Source organism: Eurosta solidaginis, chromosome 1 (assembly GCF_040869045.1).
Source record: "Eurosta solidaginis isolate ZX-2024a chromosome 1, ASM4086904v1, whole genome shotgun sequence".
NCBI lineage: Eukaryota > Metazoa > Arthropoda > Insecta > Diptera > Tephritidae > Eurosta > Eurosta solidaginis.
Window position 1 is genome coordinate 69,667,592 of NC_090319.1, and position 22,868 is coordinate 69,690,459.

Below are 22,868 nucleotides of genomic sequence, written 5' to 3' on the forward strand. Positions count from 1 at the left end.
TGTTTGCTGGGAAGCCACCTTTTCATAGACCGGGTCACATATGATGATGATTGTTTAGTTATACGTTCGGTTCTTTTGAATTATTTTTTTATAGAAATGGACGAGATCGGTTAAGATTTTTAAAAGGTTTGTAGATGAAAATAATAAACTATATCTTAGCGAAAAAGAGTTTTGTATCAACAGAATTTTACTTTCTAAATTGAATTATAACATTAAATTGAAAGCCCCCAACAATTTTGAAAATGGGTGTGGCACCGCCCCTTTTTTGTCTAAGTAATTTTCAATGTTTCGGACTCGAAGAAAAATTTGGTGTTTAACAGGAAATATTTTCAGTAAAAATGGACTAAATCGGTTAAATCGCCTTTTTTTTTATATAAAATATTTTGTAAAAGTGCATAGGTGCAGGTAATAAGCTATTTCTAGTAAAAGTTGGAAAATTTCTTTAATAACCCGCCCTTTTTTTTTGTGTAATAACGCTTTTTAGTACAATGACACTTGTGTTTTTATATTTATTGTTCTGTTATTTTAAAATAAAAAGTATGGATATCCCCATATCTGAAGGAAAACTGCATTATTACCCGCTCAAGTTCATTGGTGTTAGCCTCTGTATCTTTTTGCTTCTTTTAAGCGCAAATTAGTTCAGAATAGAACCATATGTATATGTATTATTGCGCAGCCTTGTAACACTATTAAGCACACAAAACAAATAACTACAGCTTTTCAAGTGTACAGCTGGATATGTAATGTTCGGTTTCACCCGAACTTAAGACTTCCTTACTTGTTTCAAGCTAGATTAGCTTTTTTTCTCCGTTTAGCTTGAAAATTTGCGATTTAGCTTTATGCCTTTTTTTAAGCTTTTATCAGACATTTTTTAGCTCTTTTGCAAAATTTTGGAAAATCTTCGTCAAAAGTTAAAATTTGAGGGGCTTAAGAATAGATAACGCTTTCGTATGCAGAAATCGAGGCGTAGTAACTTCATTAAAGCATCATCACCATCGATTGGCTGTTTCTTATGATTCGAAACTATTTCTGGTATGTAGACAAAGGAGCTATGCAATGCTATATGCTGCCCTAAACGACGAACTCGAACCATTTCAAATTGCATCTACGCGAATGGCGTTAGGGCCCTTTTTTGTCCATCTAGCCTTTATTCTGGAAAAGTTCTGGCAATACTGGTCGCGACCGCAACTCCGAGTTGTCGCGACTGTAACATTTTAAAATGCTAATAAATCAGAATGGGTGAATAAGTATTTTTTCTTGCAGTATCAATAGATTCAAATTTAAGGCTTGGTGCGAGTTCGCCTACATTTTAGGTACCTAAACTAATATTCCACTGGAACTTTCCAGCACTGCAGTAATTTAGGAAAAAGCTGTCAAAACTGTGCGAGTTGATTTGAAAACCTAATAAAATACGGAAAATTTGGTATTTTTGATGCATTTTCAAGCTTAAAAAGAACAGAGGTCAATTAGGGTCTGCGGTAAGTACCTATCCCATGATAGAAGTTCAAGAAAATGCAGTGGCTCCATTTTACAAGGCCTTTTTCAGACATAGTGGAGCACGTGTACAATGACTTTTCCACAATCTCGAATTCAATACTGTGATGTTGGTACGCCTCCAATAACTTCTTTGGCCAATTAGTGCACTTGGCTTGCAAATATGTCCATATTTGAGAAGGATCAAATTCTTCACTGAAAGAAATGGTGCTAGTAAAAACAACAAATCGGTTCTGTTGTTCTTGGCTTAACCGAAATTCGGAGAAATTGGTCGAATTATGGTTAATTCGACCGAGTTCTTTGCCAAGGAACAAATTAGTTTAGTCATTTCAAAAGAAGAGAAATTGTCGCTCTTAAGTTAACAAAATTCTGTAAAATTGACAGATTCCAGGTCAATCTAACTTACAGGCCATTTCAACGGCGATCAACTGTCAATACATGAGCAAATTTCAAAGAGAATTTAACGCTCACTGCGCTCTCAACTTTGTACTTATGAGGATGCTGCCACTTGTTATTATACTCAGTTGAGCAGAGCTCACAGAGTATATTAAGTTTGATTGGATAACGGTTGGTTGTACATATATAAAGGAATCGAGATAGATATAGACTTCCATATATCAAAATAATCAGGATCGAAAAAAAATTTGATTGAGCCATGTCCGTCTGTCCGTCCGTTAACACGATAACTTGAGTAAATTTTGAGGTATCTTGATGAAATTTGGTATGTAGGTTCCTGAGCACTCATCTCAGATCGCTATTTAAAATGAACGATATCGGACTATAACCACGCCCACTTTTTCGATATCGAAAATTTCGAAAAACCGAAAAAGTGCGATAATTCATTACAAAAGACAGATAAAGCGACGAAACTTGGTAGATGGGTTGACGTTATGACGAAGAATAGAAAATTAGTAAGATTTTGGACAATGGGCGTGGCACCGCCCACTTTTACAAGAAGGTAATTTAAAAGTTTTGCAAGCTGTAATTTAGCAGTCGTTGAAGATATCATGATGAAATTTGGCAGGAACGTTACTACTATTACTCTATATGTGCTAAATAAAAATTAGCAAAATTGGATGAAGAACACGCCCACTTTTTAAAAAAAAATTTTTTTTAATTCAAATTTTAACAAAAAATTTAATATCTTTACTGTATATAAGTAAATTAAGTCAAAATTCAACTCCAGTAATGATATGATGCAACAAAATACAAAAATAAAAGAAAATTGCAAAATGGGCGTGGCTCCGCCCATTTTCATTTAGTTTGTCTAGAATACTTTTATTGCCATAAGTCGAACAAAAATTTACCAATCCTTCTCAAATTTGGTAGGAGCATAGATTCTATCACGGTAACTGTTCTCTGTGAAAATGGGCGAAATCGGTGGAAGCCACGCCCAGTTTTTATACACAGTCCACCGTCTGTCCTTCCGCTCGGCCGTTAACACAATAACTTGAGCAAAATCCGATATATCTTTACTAAACTTAGTCCATGTACTTACCTGAACTCACTTTTTCTTGGTATAAAAAATGGGCGAAATCTGACCATAACCACGCCCACTTTATCGATATCGAAAATTACGAAAAATGAAAAAAATGCCATAATTCTATACCAAATACGAAAAAAGGGATGAAACATGGTAACTGGATTGGTTTATTGACGCAAAATATAACTTTGGAAAAAACTTTGTAAAATGGGTGTGACACCTACCATATTAAGTAGAAGAAAATGAAAAAGTTCTACAAGGCGAAATCAACAGCCCTTGGAATCTTGGCAGGAATACTGTTAGTGGTATTGCATATATAAATAAATTAGCAGTACCCGACAGATGACTTTCTGGATCACCTGGTCCACATTTTGGTCGATATCGCGAGAACGCTTTCACATATACATCTAAGGGCCACTCGCTTTTAAAACCCTCATTAATACCTTTAATTTGATATCCATATCGTACAACACATACCAGAGTCACCCCTGTCCCACCCTAATGGCGATATCTCGAAAAGGCGTCCACCTATAGACCTAATGCCCACTCCCTCTTAAAATGCTCACTAACACCTTTCGTTTGATACCCATATCGTACAAACATTCTAGAGTCACCCCTGGCCCACCCTAATGGCGATATCTCGAAAAGGCGTCCACCTATAGACCTAGTGTCCACTCCCTCTTAAAATGCTCAGTAACACCTTTCGTTTGATACCCATATCGTACAAACATTCTAGAGTCACCCCTGGCCCACCCTAATGGCGATATCTCGAAAAGGCGTCCACCTATAGACCTAATGCCCACTCCCTCTTAAAATGCTCAGTAACACCTTTCGTTTGATACCCATATCGTACAAACATTCTAGAGTCACACCTGGCCCACCCTAATGGCGATATTTCGAAAAGGCGTCCACCTATAGAACTAAGGATTACTCCCTTTTAAAATACTCATTACCACCTTTCATTTGATACCCATATCGTACAAACACATTCTAGAGTCACCCTGGCCCACCCTAATGGCGATATCTCGAAAAGGCGTCCACCTATAGACCTAATGTCCACTCCCTCTTAAAAAGGTTAGTAACACCTTTCGTTTGATACCCATATCGTACAAACATTCTAGAGTCACCCCTGGCCCACCCTAATGGCGATATCTCGAAAAGGCGTCCACCTATAGACCTAATGTCCACTCCCTCTTAAAATGCTCAGTAACACCTTTCGTTTGATACCCATATCGTACAAACATTCTAGAGTCACCCCTGTCCCACCCTAATGGCGATATCTCGAAAAGGCGTCCACCTATAGACCTAATGCCCACTCCCTCTTAAAATGCTCAGTAACACCTTTCGTTTGATACCCATATCGTACAAACATTCTAGAGTCACACCTGGCCCACCCTAATGGCGATATCTCGAAAAGGCGTCCACCTATAGAACTAAGGATTACTCCCTTTTAAAATACTCATTACCACCTTTCATTTGATACCCATATCGTACAAACATTCTAGAGTCACCCCTGGCCCACCCTAATGGCGATATCTCGAAAAGGCGTCCACCTATAGACCTAATGCCCACTCCCTCTTAAAATGCTCAGTAACACCTTTCGTTTGATACCCATACCGTACAAACATTCTAGAGTCACCCTTGGTCCACCTTTATGGCGATATCTCGAAAAGGCGTCCACCTATAGAACTAAGGATTACTCCCTTTTAAAATATTCATTACCACCTTTCATTTGATACCCATATCGTACAAACACATTCTAGAGTCACCCTGGCCCACCCTAATGGCGATATCTCGAAAAGGCGTCCACCTATAGACCTAATGCCCACTCCCTCTTAAAATGCTCAATAACACCTTTCGTTTGATACCCATATCGTACAAACATTCTAGAGTCACCCTTGGTCCACCTTTATGGCGATATCCCTAAATGGCATTCATCCATAGAACTATGGCCTACTCTCTCTTAAAATACTCTTTAATACCTTTCATTTGATACACATGTTATACAACCACATTCCAGGGTTACCCTAGATTGATTTTCCTTATTTTGTCTCCATTGCTCTCAACTGAGTATGTTATGTTCGGTTACACCCGAACTTAGCCTTCCTTACTTGTTTTTAATTTGATGTTTCCGACAACATAAAAGTTTGAGTTGTTTTGGAATCGTTTAAACTTAGTGTTACGAAAATTAAACTTGCCGAATTACATGTAAAGTTACTCCAGTGGTGAATTACCTTCCTGCAATTTCATTCTTTACTTTTCTATAACTTACAAGTTCTCTTTTTAAAATGTTACGTCAAACATTTATACTACAAGTTTTGTTCGAAACAATCAAGTGTGACAACTACATGCGAGAGAAAAAATTGAGAATGTGCTGAGCTGCAACTGAAAGAATTGAGAATCAGTTTTGTGACTACTATTTTCATTTCTGTTTGCAAAGCGAAGTTCAAAACTACAAACTAAATAAATTATAAAATACTAGAAGACCCGGCAGGCGTTGTCCTGCCCTAAATTTGGCCAATCTGCATACATTTTAATAAGCTTTTTCCGTCTGACTCTGCCCTCCCCCCTCTTCACTTTTTCCTAATCCTTTTATTCACTCCTCCCTCCGTCTTTTTCGCTTCATCTATCTCCATCTTCGTCTCATTCTATCTCTTTCTCAATCTCCTTCTCCTTCTCTCTTGTCTCTTCTCTCAATTTATTCTCATTCTTCTGCATCCCTTATTGCCTGTCCCAGAAGGTGGTATGTATTTTATTCCAGTCCCAGTCCCACTCCGAGTCTCAGTCCCAGTCCCAGTCCTAATCGCAGTCCCAGTCCGTCTCTGGATAATATGTATATTACTCTGTACTAAAGCACTCATCAACAGCTTTCATTTGATATCCATATTGAATAAACACTGTCTAGGCATTCACTGCCACGTTTTGGCCTATAGCTCGAGACCCTAGTCACCAGGGGTTTGAAAATTACCCTCTACTAAAGCACTCATCAACAGCTTTCATTTGATATCCATATTCTATACACACATTCTAGGGGTACCCAGGTCCACGTTTTGGCCTATATCTGGAGACCCGAGTCACCCAGGGGTATGAAAATTACCCTCTACTAAAGAACTCAACAACAGCTTTCATTTGATATCCATATTCTATAAACACACTCTAGGGGTACCAGGGTCCACGTTTTGACCTATATCTCGAGACCCTAGTCACCCAGGGGTATGAAAATTACCCTCTACTAAAGCACTCATCAACAGCTTTCATTTGGTATCCATATTCTATAAACACACTCTAGGGGTACCCGGGTCCAAGTTTTGGCCTATACCTCCAGACCCTAGTTACCCAGGGGTATGAAAATTACCCTCTACTAAAGCCCACATCAACAGCTTTCATTTGATATTCTATAAACACACTCTAGGGGTACCCGGGTCGACGTTTTGGCCTATGTCTCGAGACCCTAGTCACCCAGTCACATATCCTATATTTAAAGTTAGATGAAACTACACACGGGGAGCAAAACAAATTCAAAATCGGTTCAGTAGTTTAGGAGTCCATTGGCCTCAATTGTGTGACACGTGTTTTTTATATATTAAGATAAAATTTTGTGAAAGTGCGTTTAATAAAACAAAATAATTAAGTGTATAATGTTTAATGTGTGCCAGCATATTTGATGTAGCCCAGTTGACGTTCGGTTAGTAAGTGCTACCGTGGTGTGATGGTAGCGTGCTCCGCCGTATGCCCTGGGTTCGCACCCCGGGCAAAGCAATATCAAAATTTTAGAAATAAAATTAGAAGAAAATTTTTCTAAGCGGGGTCGCCCCTCGGCAGTGTTTGGTAGGCGCTCCGAGTGTACTTCTACCATGAAAAGTGCTCAGTGAAAACTCATCTGCTTTGCAGATGCCGTTCGGAGTCGGCATAAAACATGTAGGTCCCGTCCGGCCAATTTGTAGGGAAAATCAAGAGCACGACGCAAATTGGAAGAGAAGCTCGGCCTAAAATCTCTTCGCGCCTTACATTTATTTACAACCTTTTTTGTTCATTTGACTACTAAAACGGTCAATTACGAATCAACGATTTGTGCGCAGTTGATCCAACATCTTGTTGCGATTGATAAAAATTGACAGAAATTCGGTTGAATTCACCCGTATTTCGGTCGATTTTACCAGCCTTTTTCTTTCAGTTTTGTGTCGCCAACATCAGCTTGAACGAAACTGACTCACCATCGCGTACAATCGACAGTCGATCGGACCTTAATCGCAGCAGGGATCATCGCTCTATGATCTATGATTTACTTAAATTGAGTGGACAAGAGCCATTTATGTGCATATATAATATTGAAAATCAATATTTTTGTTTTTGAAATTTGACAAGTTGACCTCGCACACAGCCTAAATTTCTACCTAAATAAAGAAAAAACAAGAATCACTGGAAACTGTCGGTGAGGCAGTGCAAAATAAAAATTTAGAATTTTTATGAGCATACTTTTCAACCTAAATTCAAATGTCAAATTTCAAAAACAAAAATATTGATTTTCAATATTGTATATGCAAATAAATGGCTCTTTTCCACTCAATTTAAGTATATCATAGATCATAGAGCGATGACCTAAATTGCTACCTAAGGCTGAGTTGCGAGTTGACCTAAATTTCAGGTACCTAAACTAATATTCCACTGGAACTTTCCAGCACTGCAATGATTTAGGAAAAGACTGTCAAAACTGTGCGAGTTGATTTGAAAACCTAAATTATTTATTTCTGCTAAAAAAATAATAACAATACGGGAAATTTGGTATTTTTCATGCGTTTTCACGCTTAAAAAGAACAGAGGTCAATTAGGGTCCGCGGTAACTACTATAGTGTTAACTACTTTGTACTCTTTACTTTAATTTTTAAAATAATTTTTATTGAGTTTTCGTGTTAACTTAAAATTTTTGAATAACTTCAAAAAAAGAAAATTCTAATTAGTTGGAAAGTATTTAAACTCAAAAATAAATAACATAATATTTTTTAAAAATAAATATTTACATAAATATTTGGTTAACCACCAAATATATTGGTGATTCTACCAACGGACCTAAATTTTTATATAAGTCTATATGTGATACAATTACTGAATGTGACGCTTTACGTATCGCAAAGCTATTGACCAATAAAATACCGCAAATAAAAGTGCAACTAAGTGACGTGCTATCAAAGAAAATTTGTTTTAGTTACCTGAACCAACTTCAGAAGATATAATTTAATTGGATGTACATATATATTACGTCTGATGGGTCAAGTAAAAACACCATCATCACAATACATACATCAGTGCTATGACAAAAACCCCCACCACTAACAAAGCTCTAACAAACAAATATGTGATTTGTAAATTAATATACTAAAAAATAAAATAAAGCAGATTTAATATCTATAAGAATTATTCAATGCAAAACTCAATGAGTTTAAATTAAACTGCCGCTTAATTTTAATAAAAGAGACCAAGAAATTGTGTACCTAAACGAAAATCGTGTTTATTAATAACAAAACTAAGAAGCTTAAAATAATTTTGAAGAACCGCTGACCCATTGACATTATATTTTCACGTCCTATCTGATATTTAAATCAACATTGGCATTGAAGAACTGGAAGAATATGCGAAAATGTTTGAATTCGACTAACGCACATCATTTGCTGTCGTATATATTAAACTCAAAATTCATTAAGATAATACCGCTAATTCCTCCCTACAATTCATTCATATATCGAAGTATTTTAATACTCTACGATACATCATTTTGTATACCATTTGTTGGAATCACTCGTAACCTTTAACGTCCTCTTCACTAATTACAAAGCCATTGCATAACAAAGCCATTGCATAGACAGCAACAACGATGTATTTAATTGTCATCACGTCAAAAAAACGCAATTGATTCGCTTAAAATTTTTACAATCATCAATCAACTACTTATTAATTTTAATATTTTTTTTTTTTTTATTAAATTAAATTTTATGTAAGTATAATTTTATTTTAATATTAAATTTAAAATTTTCAATTATAATTCAAATTAAAATTTTAAACCCTTTAAATTTTCAAATTTATTTTAAGATTATTTTTATATTTTAACAATTTTATATAAATTATTTAAATTAACTTTTTTTTTATATAAAAATAAATATTTTATTTAAATTGTTAACTCCCTTTACAAAAAAATTTTTTAAATATTTTCTAATTTTCAAATTTTTCATTTAAATTTTTTTTTTTTTTTTTATATGGTTCTACGTTCACCAATACGAACCCGTAATTTTACAAATTCGGAAAATCGAAACAACAACTATACAAATAACACAATGACTCACAATACAACTCAAAATTCTAACATTAATACAACACAAAACAACATCTCTAATATAACACAAGATACTTCAACACAAGATAACTTTATAAATATTTCTTCTACTAAATCAATTAAATTACCACAATTTTGGCAAGAATATCCCAATGCCTGGTTTTTACTTGTTGAAGGACAATTTGAAATTAATTTAAAATTTCAAAATGTTCTAGTTACCCTTCAACGAGATACTATTTCTAAAATTTTTGACGTTATTAACCCTCCTCCTCTTTTCAATAAATATGATACAATCAAAAAAAATGTATGTGAAAGATTTTCTCTTAGCGAAGAAAAACGATTAGAACAATTATTTTCAAAAACTGAACTTGGTGATCGTTCACCATCTGAATTATTCAGATTTATGAAATCACTTATAGGTACTGACTCCATTGTAAGTCAAGAATTACTTTTCAAATTATGGATTCACAAATTACCACAAGAAATATAAATCCATTTAACTTCTAGTATCAATCAAAATAGAGATGAAGTAATTATTTTAGCTGACAAACTTTTTGATTTAATCAACAAACCTCATTATTCCAAATCTCCTATAGTTTCAAGTATAAATAATAATAAATTTTTCCCAAATTATTAAATAAATTATAAAATTAAAAAAATTGCTTCAAATAAATGTTTTCATACATTTAAAAAAAGCAATATGGGCAATCCCCGATTATTAAAAATCATACAAACAGACAAAATTGGTTAATTCGTTGTAGTTCTATAAATAGAACGAAAACAACAACAAAACCAAAGTTTCTTTGAAAACCGCCGTACCAAGCATAGCTTTAACACATAATTGCATACGAAGTATGCAATGTGTAAAAGATTAAAATATGCAAAAAGAAGGCAATTGGGAAAGACTTCACAACAGGCATGACGTAGCTGAATGCGTTTACAACCATTTCAACTATCGTAGGGGTGCGAGTTCGACTCCCACTCCCGGGAGAAAAGGCTTTGAAGAGATTTACAAGGTATAATCGAAACAGCTGTCGCCTTGTCCGTCCTGATGTCACGTTGTTTAAATTTTTCCCAAATTATTAAATAAATAATAATATTTTAGAACAATGCGTTAAAAATTTAACTGAATTAACCACGGCTATTTTTCAAAATTTAAATAAAATTTCTAATGATATTAATCAATTACAAATCCGTTCAAAATCTAAAGATAGAAATAGATCTAAATCTCGAAGTTTTTCAAGATACAGAAATTTTTCAAACAATCGTAATTTTAATTCACAAATATTTGTTGGTATCACAAAAAATTTAAGAATAACGCTCTTAAATGTATACCCCATGCAATTTTAATCAAAATCATAATTCAAATTCCGAACAAAATTTAAACTGAAACGATTCATTATGACGGTGACGGATAATGGAACTATTATTAAACCTACTCGTCTCCTATTCATATTTGATAAATTCAATAAACTTAATTTTCTTATCGATACCGGCGCAGTTGTATCAGTTATTCCTTTTTCTAAATTTAAAATTTATAAAAGAAATTCGGATCTTACTTTGACTGCAGCAAACGGTTCTTCAATTGAAACTTTCGGTACAAAACTACTTAAAATTGATTTAGGTTTAAGAAGAGATTTTGAATTTCCATTCTTTATTGCGAACATTGATACACCAATTTTAGGAGCAAACTTTTTAGAAAAATTCGGAATTATTGTCAATATTAAAAATAAAGAAATAATGGATTCTACTACAAAAATTAAAGTTGCTGGATCTTCTGGATCTTCTCACTCAAAATTCCTATTGTCGAAAATAAGTTTTCAAAATTACTTAATGAATTTCCATCTATTACCTGTGAACCAGATTATACTAAAAAAGTTAAACACCATACGGTTCACAGGATAGAAACAAAAGGTATTTTACCATTTTCGAAACCCAGACGTCTTGATCTAATCAAACTTAAAATTGCTAAAACTGAATTTGAATTTTTAGTTAAAACGGGTATATGCAGACCGTCAAAATTCTATTGCATCTCCACTTCATCTTGTTCATAAAAAAGAACCAAATGATTGGAGACCTTGCGGAGACTATCGAAGACTTAATTTTATTACTACACCAGATCGGTATCCTTTACCACATATCCACGATTTAACAATTGATTTAAAAAACAAACATTTTTTTTTTTCCAAAATTGATCTTGTGCTTGCTTACCACCAAATTCCAATGGCAGAAGAAGACATTCATAAAACTGCAATAACTACCCCTTTTGGAATGTTTGAATTCGTAAGAATGCCCTTCGGTTTACGAAACAGTGCTCAAACTTTCCAACGCTTTATTAATGAAGTATTTTCTGATTTCGATTTTGTATTTACATACATTGATGACATTCTTATTGCCAGTGATAATGAAGATCAACATATAAATCATTTAAAATCAGTTTTCAAGACTTGAAGAATATAATTTAAATATCAAACCTTCAAAATGTACTCTCGGTGTAAATAAATTAAATTTCTTAAGTTACTAAATTTCAGGCGAAGGTATTAAACCATCTTTAGATAGAATTGAAATCATATCAAATTTTGAAAAACAAATTTCTATAAATAAATTACAAAAATGTTTAGGTATGATAAATTACTATCACAGATATATTAAAATGTTAGCAACAGAACTTAGTCCTCTGCATGAAATGCTAAAACATGCAATTAAAAACAAACATAAAAAATTAAATTGGACAAATGAAACCACAACAGCTTTCGAAAATGTTAAAAAACTTTTTGCTAAAAATACTTTACTCACACATTTCGAAAAAAATGGCACTTTATCATTAGCAGTAGATGCATCAAATGTTGCTATTGGAGCAGTTCTTCAACAAACTAGCAATAATATACTAGAACCCTTAGCTTATTTTTCAAGAAAATTAACTACAACAGAAACTAAATATTCAACATTTGATCGTGAACTTTTGGCAATTTATAATTCAATTATACATTTTAAAAATTTTCTTGAAGGTAGAACTTTTACAATTTATACTGATCATAAACCTTTAATTCATGTTCTAAATTCTAAAGTAGATAGATCTCCTCGTCAACTACGTCATCTTGAATATATTTCTCAATTTACAAATGATATTCAATATATACGTGGAAAAGACAACATAGTTGCCGACACACTTTCCCGTATTCCAGAAATAAATGCTATTTCAACTCAAGATATAAATTTAGAAACTTTATATAAAGAACAGCAAACTGATACATTTTTACAAAAAACCATTTCTGATCCAAATTCTAAAAATAATTTAAAAGAAATTCATATTCCAGTTATTAATTTAAACATATGGTGTGATGTTTCTCTACAACCTTTTCGACCTTATGTTCCACATTCTATGAGAAGAATTATACAGCCCAATTCTAAACGAAAATTCCGTGCGAGTTTTTTCCCTTCTCCCATTCCTCGTATTCTAAATAAAAATTCCTTTCCTTTTTCCTTCCCTTTCCTCCTATTCTGAACAATGTTTGGGTTATGGGAGAAAAGTAGGTATTATGAATGTGAGATAGAGAGGGAGATTTCTCTGCCATTTCATAGGAGTTTTTTCACTAGTTGAATTAAAGGGAATGTATCAAAATAGTTAAAGGAAAATGGTTATTTTAAGAAAGAACACTTATTTGTACAAATTTGTGCTAAAATATGTAATTACATTCTACCACAATATTCTCACTGTTAATACAACAACAACAATATTCTTTATTAAGTCGAAAAATATATCATACGCAACGGAAGAGCTCTTCGCATATTTGATGCAGCCATCCAGAAATTGCGCAAGGATTTTTTAAGAAGGCTTAAATAGATTTTGGCATATGGCGAAAGGCGAACTCAACTCGACTTGGCCGCCAGAAAATTGCTTTGCAGAATGAATACAGGCAACTCCGGCAGATTTGTGTTATCCCGCCGGTCTTCTTCTTATGCTCCTCTGTTGATGTTGCTGTGGCACCAATTCATTACTAATTTCAGTGAATACCTCATAAAATGCAATAATGTGCATTGTTTATACCTTATTTCTTAATTTCAAACAAATTGGCAACAATAATTAAACTTTACAATTTTTTAAACAAAATAAGAAATGCGCAACGAAATTTCAATTGACAAAACAGCTGACTTCGAAAATTCGAAATTCCTATTCCCCAATTATTCTTCTCCCTAGGAGAAAATAATTGGAGGAATTTTTCAGCGGGAATAAAAAATCCGCGAGAACAAAATTCCGCGAGAATATTTAGAATTGGTCTGAATATTTTTTAAAAATAAATATTTAAATATTTGGTTAACCACCAAAACTACCTATCCCAAGATAGCAGTTCAAGAAAATGCAGTGGTTCCGCTTTACAAGGCATTTTTTTTCGGACATAGTGGAGCACGTGCACAATGACCTTTTCTACAATCTCGAATTCAATACATTGATGCTGGTACGCCTCCAATAACTTCTTTAGGTCAATTAGTGCACTTGGCTGCCAAATATGTATATTAGCGCTGATATGAGCAAACGTCCCTGTCCCTGGCATCTACTCCACGCCACGACCCTACGCAAAAATACCCATATAAGCTGGAACCGCTTCCTTTGTCTTGCTATTCAGTCTAACCGTAGGTGTACCTTGACCTCTGGCCTGTCTAAGTATCTAAAATCACTGTAAACAGCATAAAGTTTGACATTTAAATATTTGGATTTTTTTTCCCGCATAAACAAACAATTTAGATTGTCAAATGAACTTGCACAGTTTTTGGCAATTTTTTCCTAAATTGTTGCAGTGCTGGGAAGCTCCAGTGGAACAATAGTTTAGGTACCTAAAATTTAGACAAACTCGCACCCAGCCTAAATATGGTAAAAATTGTTTAAGTGATTTTAGTGGGAAAATTTTACAATGTATGGTATGGAAACGAGTTCCACACAACTTATGAAATTTATAACATCGCGAATGTTGTGCTCTTCTTTGTCCTTTTCTGGTCACTATAAATAAATTTTTTAAATTGTAATTTACCGCACTATATTTCTTCTTGAAGTCATTTTTACATATTGTGGCGAATATTACCATCTCTAAGGCTATTATATAAAGGCACAACAACAGAAACATTAAGCAAGCTACATGCTCGTACATACATGAGCTCGTACAGCTCATCATTAAATGTTCTTCGGTACTCGTACTCGCCATAAATCTTTAGAAGAACTTTTCTCTCGAACACTCCCAAAGCCCCTTCCTCTGCTGTTGCCCTGGTCCATGCCTCTGCCCCATATAGCAGGATGGGTACGATAAGTGACTTGTAGAGTATGATTTTCGTTCGCCGAGAGAGGACTTTGCTTTTCAATTGCCTACCTAGTGCGTATGCGCTGACTGTTTGCTCGGCTTTAAAATCGACGAAGAGGTGATGTGTGTCGATTCTCTTTTCACGGGTTTTTCCAAGATTTGGAAAATCTGGTCGATGGTGGATTTACCAGGTCTGAAGACGCACTTATAAGGTCCAATCAGCCGGTTCACGGTGGGCTTCAATATTTCGCACAATACACTTGAAAGGACCTTATATGCGATATTAAGAAGGCTGATGCCACGATAGTTGGTGCATTTTGCAGTATCCCCTTTCTTGTGGACTGGGCAAAGAACACTTAGATTCCAATCGTCGGGCATGCACTCGTCATCCCATATTTTGATAAGAAGCTGCTGCATGCGCCTTACCAACTCCTCGCCGCCGTACTTGAATAGCTCCGCAGGCAATCCATCAGCGCCCACGGCCTTGTTGTTTTTCAATCTGGTTATTGCTGTTCTAACTTCGTCATAATCGGGCGGGGGGACATATATTCCATCATCATCGATTGCGGGATCGGGTTCATCATCTCTGCGCGGTGAATCGCTGCCTCCATTTAGAAGAGCACAGAAGTGCTCCCTCCATAATCTAAGCACTCTATGGACATCAGTTACCAGGTCGCCGTTTTCGTTCCTACAGGAGTTTGCCCCGGTCTTAAACCCTTCCGTCTGTCGCCGTATTTTTTGGTAAAATTTTCGGGCGTTATTCCTGGTGGCTAGCAGCTCAAGCTCCTCGCACTCACGCCTTTCTGCTTCTGCTTTTTTCTTCCTGAAAAGGCGTCTCGCTTCTCTTTTCAACTCACGATAGCGTTCACACACTCCTCTTGTTGCACTCGCTTTTAACGTAGCCCTGTAGGCAACGTCTTTTCTTTCGATTGCAACTCGGCATTCTTCATCGTACCAGTTGTTTTTTCGTGGCCGCCGGTAACCAATTTTTTTCTCGGTGGCAGTACGAAGTGCTTTGGAGATATGCTCCCACTGCTCCTGTATTCCTTCAGGCTCAGTTGTGCTCTCAGAGAGCAGGTGTGAGAGTCGAGTTGCGAAATCATTGTCAGTCTGTTGTGCTGTTGTGATTGAAGCTTTTCGACGTCTAGCTTTCCTTGTGTTTTTTCTTCCTTGGTTTTAGCCGCGCTGAGGCGGGTGCGTATTTTGGCTGCAACGCTATAATGCTCCGAGTCGATGTTAGGTCCTCGGATCGTACGCACATCTAAAACACTGGAGGCATACCGTCCGTCTATCACAACGTGATCGATCTGATTGCGAGTATTTCGATCAGGAGACAGCCATGTAGCTTGATGTATCTTTTTATGCATGAACCTCGTGCTGGTTATGACCATGTTTCGAGCACCGGCAAAGTCAATCACCTTCAGTCCGTTAGGAGAAGTTTCATTGTGTAGACTGAACTTTCTTACTGTAGGGCCAAAAACACCTTCCTTTCCCACCCTGGCGTTAAAGTCGCCAAGCACGACTTTTATATCATGACGGGGGCACCGCTCGTATGTCCGTTCTAATCTATATATATAAAAAGAAGTGTACATTTTGATTGTCACTCCATAACTCGAGAACGGATAGAACGATTGCCATGAAATTTTTAGGAAAGATAAGGAAGGAGAGATGATGGTTAGTTAATTTTGAAATCCCAAATCGGTTTAGCCATTCTTGAGTTATGATTTTTTTTTAGAATAAATTCAAAATTTGAAAATTTTGTATATAAATTTGCCTATATTAGTATTTACGATCCTTTTTTCCGGGAAGTTAACCAGAGACGGACTGGGACTGGGATTAGAACTAGGACCGGGACTGAGACTCGGAGTGGGACTGGGACTGGAACAAAATACATACCACCCTCTGGGACAGGCAATAAGGGATGAAGAAGAATGAGAAGAAGGTGACAGAAGAGAAAAGAGAGAAATAGAATGAGACGAATATGGAGATAGATGAAGCGAAAAAGACGGAAGGAAGTGTGAATAAAATGATCAGAAAAAAGTGAAGAGGGGTGGGGGAGGGCAGAGTTAGACGGAAAAAGCTTATTAAAAAATGCAGATAGGCCAACTTTAGGGCAGAACAACGTTTGCCAGGTCTGCTAGTTGTTCATAAAAAGTGTCTTTCACCTCATCGTCTTTCTCCTCTGTCGGCGTATGGGCGCAGATGTATGATATATTAAAAAATTTTGCTTTTATTCGGATAGCGGCGAGACGCTCGTCCACAGGCGTGAACGCCAGAACTTGGCGACAAAGTCTCTCTCCTACCACGAATATTCGAATGGCCACTCTATCATCATTTACCACCATACATACAAGGCAACGAAAAGATAACTCACATACAGATGTAGTCATCGGTGGAAGTATTACTCACATATACACGCGCATATGGCTATGCGAGAGGCTATAAAGGTGTATCTGTAGTTATAGCTGGTAACCAAGTAGAAAATTCTAGCAGAAGAAACGTCTAGACATTTGGGCACAGAGTATAAAAGCAGCGAAAGCTGAGTAATCAGTAATCAGTTTGATTTAAGCACGCTAATGGTTGCGAAGTATGTGTTATTGCGAAGTAATTTCAAAGTAGTCTAATAAAGACCATTTTGTAATACAGAATATTGGAGTGTTTTATTCAACAATTTAGCGATACGAACGTAAGCAGAAGGTTGCAAATAAGCGGAATTTTCCTAAGTTCGTTACAATATAATATTTCAATCATTACAATTACATACAATGGAAACTCTCTTATGCGACTGAGGTCTCACGTAATTTTCCGTGATCTATGTTGGCGGCCACCGTGGTGTGATGGTAGCGTGCTCCGCCTATCACACCGTATGCCCTGGGTTCAACTCCCGGGCAAAGCAACATCAAAATTTTAGAAATAAGATTTTTCAATTAGAAGAAAATTTTTCTAAGCGGGGTCGCCCCTCGGCAGTATTTGGCAAGCACTCCGGGTGTATTTCTGCCATGAAAAGCTCTCAGTGAAAACTCATCTGCTTTGCAGATGCCGTTCGGAGTCGGCATAAAACATGTAGGTCCCGTCCGGCCAATTTGTAGGGAAAATCAAGAGGAGCACGACGCAAATTGGAAGAGAAGCTCGGCCTTAGATCTCTTCGGAGGTTATCGCGCCTTACATTTATTTTTTATTTTTTTTATTTTTATGTTGCGATGCGGCCCAATACGTCAATAATGACATTTGTTTATAAAAGAAGTAATCGAACTGAAATGCATTCAGAGATTTATGGGAAATGGGCTAACGAAGTGTGCGAAAATGCACGGAAAACGAATCTCATATCAAATATATAAAACGTATACCGAAATGTTTGGAAAAATGTAAAAAAAAAATCATAATAGGCTGCTAAAGAAACAAGATTTGCCACGGGTAGGTGAGGTTGACAATTGGGTTTGAGAACCTATAAATTGGGCTGCCAACCAATTGAAAGGGTTGCGCTACACAACCCCTTGAATCAATTAGGTGTTTTTGTCACTTCTTACGACATGTATACGTGCCGTGGGTATATTCTAAGCTCCTCACCCGCCGGGGAGGCTTAGATATTTAATCGTATAACACAATTCGGGTTCTGGTAGAGAAAATAATTTCAGCTTCAGCTTAGTGCACAAAAATATTTTTAACTCATTTGAATAGAGCATAGAAAACTTACAGTATTTTTTTTACTCAGTGGAAAAATGAAGTTACTAGTGCACTACTCCCAACTATGTTTTATATAAGTTAGCGCATTGCACAGTTGCAAAGCTTAAACAGCGTTTTGTCGATTCATTGGAATCACCCACATTCTTGGCTCATTGTTATTAGATCGAAAAAATTACTCCCACGCCTGCTCGAATTCCTGAATATTTGCAAGGGAGATTCACAGCTCCCACGCTTGTCTTGCCGTTCAGTTATGTTCGCGGACGGATACCTGATAGCATACGTGACTTTGGATGCATTCACACATACAAACAGATATATCGGCGCATCTACACCCATACAAACACATACATCAGACCGCAAGTAGGGAATTAGACGAAAATGTTTAGTTCGAATTGAGTATTAATAAAGTAAAGTACTATATTTGGAAACTTATATATGCGGTTACTTTCGAACTGTTAGATACGCTAGTTAGTTTAGAATATACTTAACCCTCTGTAACGTACTGTAGACCACCGGCAACACACCATTTAACCTTCGTAAATTCACGCAGCAATTATTTTTTCGTTTTGTCAAGCATTGTAGACTGTAGTCTACGTTTCATTCTTTCCACGAAACATGTGTTTGCTCATAAAGTACGGTTAGCCTTTTCAAAGTAAGTGATATTGTCAGTGAAGAGGAAAATTTCGTACACTGTGCAATTGCTAAATATAAATATCAAAAAAAAAAATAGTTTTTGGATATATTGTGGATATTTTTTGTAAAAATATATAAGGTAAGAGTTCATTTTGGCGGCCACCGGGTGTGATGGTAGCGTGCTCCGCCTACCACACCGTATGCCCTGGGTTCGCACCCCGGGCAAAGCAACATCAACAATTTTAGAAATAAGGTTTTTCAATTAGAAGGAAATTTTTCTAAGCGGGGTCGCCCCTCTGCAGTGTTTGGCAAGCGCTCCGAGTGTATTTCTGCCATGAAAAGCTCTCAGGGAAACTCATCTGCCTTGCAGATGCCGTTTGGAGTCGGCACAAAAAATGTAGGTTCCGTCCGGCCAATTTGTAGGGAAAATCGAGAGGAGCACGACGCAAATTGGAAGAGAAGCCCGGCCTTAGATCTCTTCAGAGGTTATCGCGCCTTACATTTAGCTTTTTTTTTAAGAGTTCAGGGTTTATTGTGACACTATTTCTTTTAGATATATCCTCAGTATTTTGTCAGAGAGCTGTGTTTAGTGTTTGTGTCCTGTAGGCTACATTATGTGAAAAGAGGAAATATCTTGCATGAAAACCGTGACTGTGTTATTTTTTTTTTTTTAAGGATGTCTCGTCGACTACGATATCGCACTGACAGCGGGATCGCCTGCGCCCTCCAATGATGATTACGCAGATGAAGATGGCCTCGACTTTGATGATGATAGTTTGGCTGACCCTGATTTCGACCCAGATTTGATCTCGGATTTTGGAGAGCTAAATGAAGATTCTTTTGAAAGCGAATTTGATGTGGATGAATTAGTAGTGTACGTGAACGATAACGGCCGTAACTTCATTCATGAAGAAGCGGTAGAGGTCGCCCCATTTCGGCCAGAGATCACAAGTACTCCGGCTCCTCCATCAAAGCGACAAACAACTGAAAAATGAGAAAATGAGTTTAGAGCTGAGCTCAGGGCAGCTGTCGTTTACTGTAAACGATTCATTGACTTCTGATATCTTGGAGCTTGAGACTCCCATTCAGTTCTTTCTTTACTTATTTCGACCAGAACTTATAAAAAAAATTTCGGATGAGACAACCCTCTATTTGGCACAGAAAGATCTAAACAATAATTTTACAGTATCTGAGATAGAAATCCTACAGTTTATTGGTGTCGTATATCGTATGTCGCTTATCCAGCTACCCAGGGTAACTAACCATTGGAGTTCCATCGTACGCACAACTCTAATTCCACAGGTTATATCTTGTAACAAATTTGAAAAGATACGGCAAAATCTTCATTGCAATGACAATAGCAAATGTCTTCCAAGGAGCCACCCTGACGCTCACAGAATATTTAAAATACGTCCCGTTGCGGACTCCTTGAACGAAGCATACGCGAAAGTTCCAATAGAAAGAAATTTCCACCTTTCCTAATAGCTAATAACTTTTCTGATAATTTTCTTTCCACTGTTGCTCATTGTTGCCTGTCGGCTACACTCCCCTTTTTATAATAGTATCCATACAAATAAATTTATTCACGAATCTATCCGATTAAATTGAAATAAAATTATTTGATGAGTTATAGAGGGTTAAGTTAACTGCTAACTTGACTTTGCCTATTTTACAATATACTCAAAACTATTGAAAAAGCTGGAGATAAGGGAGATTCCTGACGATTTGCTATTCTGTAGTTAAATTGTAGCTTAAGTAATAAATAAATAAAAAAAATATCATTTCGATAAAAATAATAATTTATCAATAGGCCGATAAAAACAAAAACAATTTCGATAAAAACTTCAACACATAACTACATACGAATTATGTAATGTACCCCCAGCGGGTAAGGGGGTAAGAATATACCCGCGGTAGGTATGCCTGTCGTAAGAGGCGACTAAAATACCAGATTCAAGGGGTGTGTAGCGCAACCCTTCAGGTTGCCAGCGCAATATATAGCTTCTCCAAACCAAATTGTCAACCTCACCTATCCGCGGCGAATCCTGTTTCACTAACAGACGAGCATCTGGCGACCCCAAGCTCCTCATGAAACTTGGGGGTGGGGAGGGAGGGGAGGGAGGGGATGGCCTGAAGGTTTAATGTGGCCACATAAATCGTTCCCGAGATGGTCGGGCTAGCACCCTAATGGTGCTGTGGTACCGGAGCGTACCGGATCTGTAACCCGCAAAGGACCATTACATCGATAACACTCCCCAAAGCCTTCGGGGAGCAACCTTATCGCTACAACAACAACAACAACAATTATGTAATGTGTGGAAGATAATATATGCGAAGAAGGCAATTGGGAAAAAATTTACAACAGCTAAGTCATGACGTAGCTGAATGCGTTTATAACCATTTCAACTATCGTAGGAGTGGGTTCGACTCCCACTCCCGGGAGAAAAGGTTTTGAAGAGATTTACAAGGTATAATCGAACAGCTATCGCCTTGTCCGTCCTGATGTCACGTTGTTTAAATTTTTCCCAAATTATTAAATAAATTATAAAATTAAAAATTGCTTGAAATAAATGTTTTCATACATTTAAAGCGATACGGGCAAACCCCGGTTAACTCATATAAATTTCGATAAAAATTGACAAATTTCAAAAGCAACAGAAACGAGCTATGCTATTTGTTCTTAGGAAACTCCAAGACACATGCTCGCCGGTCTAAATTGGCTAAGCATAAAACAGGTACTGTTTTATTATACGATGAAGTTTATTAGAAACATAAAGAAGGCAGCTTGCCTGATTATTTGACAAGTAACATAAAATATGTAAGAAATGTTCATTCCGTAAATACAAGTAATGATTTTACTTTATCTGCTTATAGAACAAGACCGTGGGGCGCTGATGGGCTGCCTGCGGAGCTATTCAAGTACGGTGGCGAGGAGTTGGTAAGGCGCATGCAGCAGCTTCTTCGCAAAATGGGGGCGGACGAGTGCATGCCCAACGATTTGGGTCTAAGTATTCTTTGCCCAGCCCACAAGAAGGTGGCTACTGCAAAATGCACCAACTATCGTGGAATCAGCCTTCTTAATACCGCATATAAGGTCCTTTCAAGTGTATTATGCGAAAGATTGAAGCCCACCGTGAACCGGCTGATTGGACCTTATCAGTGCGGCTTCAGACCTGGTAGATAGATAAGATAGACAATTAATTGAGAATCGCACTGCGACCATTGGTCTATTGTGGCTACAACTGCTTCACAGCACCTCATCCAAGCCGACTTCTCTGATGAACCCTAGCAGTTCACCTGGCTTGAGGGATTTAATGTGAGAATGCTCTGGCCATGGTGAGCCTATAAACTTAGCCCTACGTCTTGAGATTGCGTCACATTCCACGAGTACATGTTCCGCGTCTCCGCTGATCGATCACAAAATCGGCATGTGTTGTTCTGCATGTGGCTGTTCAGTCTACAATGTCCTGTAAGACATGGTAAATCTATCATCGACCAGATTTTCACAATGCGCCAAATCTTGGAATAAAACCCGTGAAAAGAGAATCGACACACATCACCTCTTTGTCAATTTTTAAGCCGCCTTCGACAGCACGAAAAGCTGTCTATATGCCGCTATGTCTGAACTTGGTTTCCCCGCAAAACTTATATGGCTGTGCAAAATGACGTTGAGCAACACCATCAGCTCAGTCAGGATTCGGAAGGACCTCTCCGAGCCGTTCGAAACTAAACGAGGTTTCAGACAGGGTGACCCCCTATCGTGCGATTTCTTTAATTTGATGCTGGAGAAAATTATACTAGCTGCAGAACTTAACCGCACTGGAACAATATTCTTTAAAGCGTGCAATTACTGGCATATGCTGATGACATTGATATCATCGGCCTAAACACCCGCGCTGTTAGTTCTGCTTACTCCAAACTGGAAAAAGAAGCGATGAAGATGGGTTTGATGGTGAAT

General features: G+C 36.9%; 1 protein-coding gene across 3 annotated transcripts in view; it reads right to left on the reverse strand.

Annotated features, from left to right (window-relative positions):
- LOC137234542 (histone-lysine N-methyltransferase 2D-like) overlaps positions 1 to 22,868 on the reverse strand; it is a 47,618-nt gene that overhangs the window by 12,008 nt on the left and 12,742 nt on the right. The window contains exon 3 of one of the 3 annotated variants that reach the window (XM_067758012.1): positions 14,420 to 16,159. The exons of the other annotated variants lie outside the window; for them this stretch is intronic. Within the exon in view, the coding sequence (XP_067614113.1) occupies positions 16,155 to 16,159 (5 nt within the window). The 3' untranslated portion in view covers positions 14,420 to 16,154. Of the gene's footprint in view, positions 1 to 14,419; positions 16,160 to 22,868 lie in introns of those variants that run through there. 3 annotated transcript variants of the gene reach the window in all.